Source organism: Amblyraja radiata, chromosome 4, assembly GCF_010909765.2.
Source record: "Amblyraja radiata isolate CabotCenter1 chromosome 4, sAmbRad1.1.pri, whole genome shotgun sequence".
Lineage (NCBI taxonomy): Eukaryota > Metazoa > Chordata > Chondrichthyes > Rajiformes > Rajidae > Amblyraja > Amblyraja radiata.
The window spans coordinates 80051558-80058616 of record NC_045959.1 but is presented as its reverse complement, the minus strand read 5'-3'; the positions used below and the strand labels follow the sequence as shown (position 1 = coordinate 80058616).

Sequence of the window (7059 nt, the reverse complement as noted above, 5' to 3'; positions counted from 1 at the left end):
ACAGGTAAATGCTGATGTTTTGACTCAAGAGGCTTCGGCCAGGCTGAGCAGAGAATCACAACAGGATCCTGCTCAGCTCGGCAAGTGAACCGAGGAACTGCTAATGGAGCCACTTTCAAATAAATTTCGAGGTGTTTTGGTAAGGCATTTTAATAAGTCAAACCAGGGCAGGATCTTTGGTAGGGACTTAAGTTGTAGAGCAGTTGGATCTTGAAGTACATTGATCTCTGAAATTGGTATCACAGATAGATAGAAGTTTAGTTTAGTTTAGAGATACAGCGCGGAAACAGGCCCTTTGTCCCACCGCCCAGCGATCCCCGCACACTAACACTGTCCTACGCACACTAAGGAAAATTTACATGTATACCAAGCCAATTAACCTTCAAACCTGTACATCTTTGGAGTGTGGGAGGAAACCAAAGATTTCGGAGAAACCCCATGTAGGTCACTGGGAGAACCTACAAACTCCGTACATACAGCATCCTTGGTCAGGATCAAACCCGGGTCTCTGGCGCAGTAAGGCAGTAGCTCTACTGCTACGCCACCATGCAGAAAAGAGTTATGAGGATGTTGCAAGGGCCTTCGAGTACAGGAGGCTGAGGGGTCATCTTATGGAGGTGTATAAAATCATGAGGGGAATTGATAGGATGAATCCACGGTCTTTTTCCCTGGTTAACACTCGCTAGCCCGGCAAACTCTCACCAGCCTGGCAAACACTTGCCAGCCCCGGCTCCCCATCCGCATCTGTCCCCGCTGCTGCTTCTGCTTCCATCCCTCCCTCAGCCCCAGCTCTCCAACACCCGCTGCCCATGCAGTTGATATGACTTTTGAAATTCTTGTTGATCACAGAATTTCTTACGACAGAGGGTGAGAAATTTGTGATCAGCGTTAGAGCGTGAGAATTTGGCGAAATGCATGAGTCTCACGCTCAATGCGTGAGAGTTGGCAGCCCTGATGCAAGGGACCCCTGATTTTTATAAAGAGACAACAAAAGGAGAATTTCCCCAATGCAAATCCAGTGACCATCTCCGCATTCCGATTGTTATCATAGACATAACTGTGTTCAGTTGGGAAAGCTCAGATGATGCATCAACCCACTCCTATCCTGCTCTGCCTCCACTGAATATAATACATATGTGAATGAATCTCTGCTCCTTTGACTTTAATGGTTTCCAAAGCATTTCTGTGTTCCTAGCATTTATTTTGAGAGGGCTTGTATACAAAAACAGGGATGTAATGCTGAGGCTCTACAAGGCGCTGGCCAGGCCGCATTTGGAATATTGTGAGCAATTTTGGGCACCATATCTGAGGAAGGATAGGCTGACTCTGGAGAGGGTCCAAAGGAGGTTTACAAGAATGATCCCAGGAATGAGTAGGTTAACATACGATGAGCGTTTGATGGCACTGGGCCTATATTCGCTGGAGTTTAGGAAAATGAGGGGGGACCTCATTGAAGTATAGAATAGTGGAAGGCTTGGATAGAGTGGATGTAGAGAGAATATTTCCACTAGTGGGAGAGTCTAGGACCAGAGGTCATAGCCTCAGAATTAAAGGACATTCTTTTAGGAAGGAGATGAGGAATTTCTTTAGTCAGATGGTGGTGAATCTGTGGAATTATTTGCCACAGAAGACTGTGGAGGCAGTCAGTGGATATATTTAAGGCAGAGAAAGATAGACTCTTAATTAGTACGGGTGTCAGAGGTTATGGGGAGAAGGCAGGAGAATGGGGTTAGGAGGGAGAGATTGAATGGCGGAGTAGATGATGGACCAAATGGCCTAATTCTACTTCTATCACTTATGATGTTATGATCTTCCTTGATGAAAAGTGCCACAATTAAATAACTCAGATCTCCACATAAAATCCATTTTTTTGTGAACTGAACACACTGAGCCAAGATAATATTGTCATAGCTTGAGATCTTGACATTTCTTTCAATGTTCTCCTATTGTACAGAGGATACCATTATAGTCAACTCATGTCAAGATCTTCCCATGGTGGCTTAGCTAACATTCCTAAGCTCCCACAATACAGAACGTTTATCCTGGCATGCATCGTGTTGATGAAGGCTGACATGTCCATTGGAGTGGATTGAAGGAGCTTTCTCCCCGGTAAATGCCACTAAATGTTTGACTGTACCTCAGATTCAATTTGCCCAGGCCTTGGGTGAAGGTAATTATGGATATAGCACAGGATTGGATGGCAACTTTCAGGAAGGCTTTGTGCATTGTTTCTGGAATTTAGTGCTTTAAGACATCAATTCTCAGAACCGGTAGACAAAAGGCCAAATTGCTTCAAATATATTTTTTAAATGGTATATTTGGTTACATTTACTAGATTTGCACATCATGCATTAAAAGATACAAGTCTATAATTAAGAAATCCGAAGAAAGACTTCATATTAGAAGAAATGTATTTCAACCCAGAATGATGGATTTATGGAATAAACTCCTGTCCAAAGCTTTTAATGCTGTATTGATTAACACATTAACAATGTTACTGGTTATGTGCAGATTAAGAGTAGTGAGAATGAATTCAAATAGAGATTGTCAAAGTCAGCTTCCAAAAGCAATTATTCATATACATGTAACAACTGTATATAATACTGATAAATTTATGTGAACATACAAATTGGGAGCAGGTCACTTGCTCCCTTGTGTCTGTTCTGCTATTTCATAAGATCATTGCTGATCTGTTTATAACTTCAACTCTGCATCCCTGACTAACCTTGATAACCTTAATGCTATCTAGAAACTATTTGCACCTGCCATAAAGATATTCAGAAACTCTGCTTCCACCATAAATAAATTTCTAAACACTCAAAATTAGTCAGAAATAAATGCTTCATCTTTGTCTTCAGTGGGAGACTCCTTATTTGAAAGAAGTGACTCCTAGTTCCAGATTCTCCCACACGTGCAACATCCTCACCACTTCCACCTTGAAAAGGAAATGAGTTGAATTTAACTTATTCTCACGTGTACCGAGGTACAGTGCAAAGCTTTTGTTGCGTGCTAACCAGTCACCGGAATGACAATACATGAATACGATCAAACCATCCACAGTGTACATATTCATAATAAAGGGAATAACGTTAATAACCTATTGCGCAAGATAAAGTACAGTAAATTCCGATTAAAGATAGTCTGGGGGTCTCACGATGAGGTAGACAGTAGTTCAGGACTGCTCTCTAGCTATTGGTAGGATGGTTCAGTTGCCTGATAACAGAGGGGAAGAAACTGTCCCTGAATCTGGACATGTACATTTTTGAGTGGCTGGGGTACAACTCATCCTTGATAATGCTGGTGGCCTTGCTGAGACAGAGCGAGGTGTCAATGGAGTCAATGGAAGGGAGTGTGCAGGGAGGGACTGCAGATGCTGGTTTAAACTGAAGTTAGACACAAAAAGCTTGAGTAACTCAGCGGGTCAGGCAGCATCTCTGGAGTTGCTATCTGACTTACTCTGGGTTGAGTTACTTCAGCTTTTTGTATTTATCTTCAATGGAAGGGAGGTTGGTTTGTGTGATGGTCTGGGCCGCGTCAACAAATCTCTGCAATTTCTTGCAGTCTTAGATGGTTGGCCTCTCCATTACTATTTATCATTCTGCTTGTTTTGAGCAGTAAACAAAGATTTACTAAAATCGCATCAGGATTGAGAAATTTCAGTTACACAGGAGAAATAGAATCTTTCTCATGCACTAGATTGTTACAATGTGGTTTACAATATTTGAAAGGAAAGTGTAACTAATTAAACAGTTTATTTTCAGAGAGCCAGCACAAATGAATGGGACGAATGGCCTGCTATTTGATTCTATGTCTTAAAATATTGGTTGGAAGATATTGTTTATTTGAGAATAGAAGGGATAACGGCCAAGTGCTTGAAATAGATGGTAACAAGACCTAAATAGCTTTTCTAAGATGCTATATGGTCTCATGAGAAAATAAAAATTGATTTTTCTATCTTTGTCATGTAGTCATGATCACATATTATTGCTAAATTATGCTGTGCTATGTTGGTCATATATCATGAGGTATACCATGTACAGGACCTTAGTTCAATACATTACAAACCAAATTGATGGAAGATTTTACATCACAGATAACATAAGGTTGCTCCAGTGTTAAATTGCAGTGAAAATATAATCTATTGAAAAATACCAGCGGATCATAATTACATTTGCAATATCTTGAACTGTAAATCTAAAACGGCAGAATTTTTACTGAGATTCCATACGATAGCACAGCAACACAGATGAATGGAATTACAATACGTAAAAGGTTTGATCATTAACTTCATTCTCTACAGTAATTGACACACAGTTACTTTGTTATACACTTGAAATACACATAATATTCACTTGGGAATATGCATCCCCAGTTTCATCCTCGATAACTTGTGTCTTATAAGTGATAGGGCAGAACATTTGATCCTTATGTCAAAATACAATATCTTAGAAAAAGCTGAAGTATGGCCTTATGTCTTTGGAATGCTCTTCTGGTCTTATTAAAGGAAGGCCTGCAGTTTTCTCCTGGATTTTCAAGATCAAGAAGTTTGTTAGTAAGGACAAAATGGTGCATGAAATTAGATTTTATAAGCATTTTGAGTATTTCAATTGGTTCATCAACCAACTGTGACAGCAACATGTTTACATTTTTCTATTATAAAACATCAATCTGTTAAGATAAACTTTTATTTTCATTGCAATTTTTTTTGCATCAGCTGGTTGTGTTGTGAATATTTATACCAATGTAAAAATGTTACGACAGGTGGGAACATTTGGAAAACACATTATTTTTAATAATATGGTGAGTATTTCATATCATTCCCCAGGAAGGAAGACATCAACGTAACACAGACATTTGATTGAATGCAGGACCATCTGACCTGCTTTTAGTTACAGATGCATCGACCAATAAGCTATGGAATCACATCTTAAAGGACATTTTCATACAGGCTTGACCCACTTGCTTGATTTAATCTTGGAAGAAATCACTCCCAGCCATCTCACCTGCAGCTTGAATGATGTGGGATTCCTAGCATAACGCATCTCTGTCTGAAATGTCTGGCCTTCTGACTAGAAATCAGGGTGCTGCCATGTCATGACACATCAGAGCTACACAGAATTTGGTCTCCAAATTTGAGGAAGGACATTCTTGCTATTGAGGGAGTGCAGCGTAGGTTCACAAGGTTAATTCCCGGATTGGCTGGACTGTCATATGTTGAAAGAATGGAGCGATTGGGCTTGTATACACTGGAATTTAGAAGGAACATATTGAACTTATTGATACATATAAGATTATTAGGGGATTGGACACGCTAGAGGCAGGAAACATGTTCCCGATTTTGGGGGAGTGGTGAACCAGGGGCCACAGTTTAAGAATAAGGGGTAGGCCATTTAGAACGGAGATGAGGAAAAACTTTTTCACCCAGAGAGTTGTGAATCTGTCAAATTCCCTGCCTCAGAAGGGAGTGGAGGCCGATTCTCTTGATGCTTTCAAGAGAGAGTTAGATAGAGATCTTAAAGATAGCTGAGTTAAGGGGTATGTGGAGAAGGCAGGAATGGGGCACTGGTTGTGGATGATCAGCCATGATCACAGTGAATGGCGATGCTGGCTCGAAGGGCTGAATGGCCTACTCCTGCACCTATTGTCTACTGTCTGTTGTCTAGAACAGAAACAAACCCTTGACCCAACTTGTTTATGCTAGCCAAGTAGCCTAACCAAGATGGTTCTACTTGCCTGCCCCCGCCCCACGTCCCTCCGAACAAACCCAACGATGTACCTGTCCAAGTGTCTTTTAACTGTCATAATTGTATTCGCTTTTACTTCTTCCTCTGGCAGCTGTTTCATAAACATACCAAACTCTGTGTGAAAAAGTTGTCCCTTGTATCCCTTTTAACTCTTGCTGACCTCCGTAAACTTATGGCCTTTAGTTTTAGTCTCTCCTACCATGGAGTAAAGACTGGGGCTACTCACCTTATCTATGTCGCTCATGATATTTAATATACTTTTATATTGTCATCCCTGGGCCCTCGCCCTGTGCCTCGCCGCCACCTCCCGCACCGTCGCCTCACAGCGCCAGAGCCTGGTGCCGGGGCCCGAGCTCGGGCCCGAACCCATCCTCCTCCCCCAGCTGCAGTGGCCCTTCCTCAGCTGGGAGACGCTGCTGGGCCCGGCCCTGAGGAGTGGGTCTGCCGCCGCTGCCGCCATCACCCTTTCATCAAGAGTTCGATATGCACACAGTGATATACGTGTTCCCGACTTCTCCGACTATAGACGGCAAGATGTCCAAGATTCTAAGACGTCCTCACAGGGCAGCAGTGATACCAGGAAAGGCTTCTCCTACTTGCTCACTGGGACCACGGCAGTTATGGGAGCCTATGCTGCAAAGAGCGTCATCACACAGTTCATCACAAGCATGAGTGTATCTGCTGACGTGCTTGCACTGTCCAAGATCGAAGTGAAGCTGGGAGATATTCCAGAAGGCAAGAACATGACCTTCAACTGGAGAGGCAAGCCCCTCTTTGTCCGCGACCGTTCACCCAAGGATGTTGAGAGCGAGCAGGCTGTGAGTCTTGCCAAGCTGCGAGACCCACAGTTAGATTCTGATAGAGTCAAGGATCCACAGTGGATGATTCTCATTGTCGTCTGCACTCACCTGGGCTGTGTCCCAATCGCCAATGCAGGTGAATATGGCGGCTACTACTGCTCCATGTCACGGATCTCACTATGATGCGTCCGGGAGAATCAGGAAGGGCCCAGCTCCTCAGAATATGGAAGTTCCACCCTACGAGATTGTCAGCGAGGATCTCGTGGTCGTCGGCTAAACGTATTACCTTTAGATTGAGCAACTCTCAATGTTACCGCACTTTCTCCATACTACGGCAAACTGAACATTTACAGCATCAATCGATTATGATAATCCTTGTGATTCTTCTTTTGGGGTGTAACATGGCGTAAACCAGGCTTGTCTGGTTTAACCCTTGAAAAAAAAAACTCAGCCTATCCAGCCTCACTTTATAACTCAAACCTACCAGACCTGTCAATGTCCTGGTAATTCTTATG

The 7059-nt window shown here is 42.5% G+C and overlaps 1 protein-coding gene across 1 annotated transcript; it reads left to right on the top strand.

The window, feature by feature from the left end:
- Positions 1 to 5986: 5986 nt before the first annotated feature.
- LOC116972576 (cytochrome b-c1 complex subunit Rieske, mitochondrial-like) lies at positions 5987 to 6836 on the top strand. The gene is given in 2 exon segments (XM_033020395.1): positions 5987 to 6703; positions 6705 to 6836. Coding segments are annotated over 2 exon segments (834 nt in total). The 3' UTR covers positions 6822 to 6836.
- Positions 6837 to 7059: the final 223 nt, after the last annotated feature.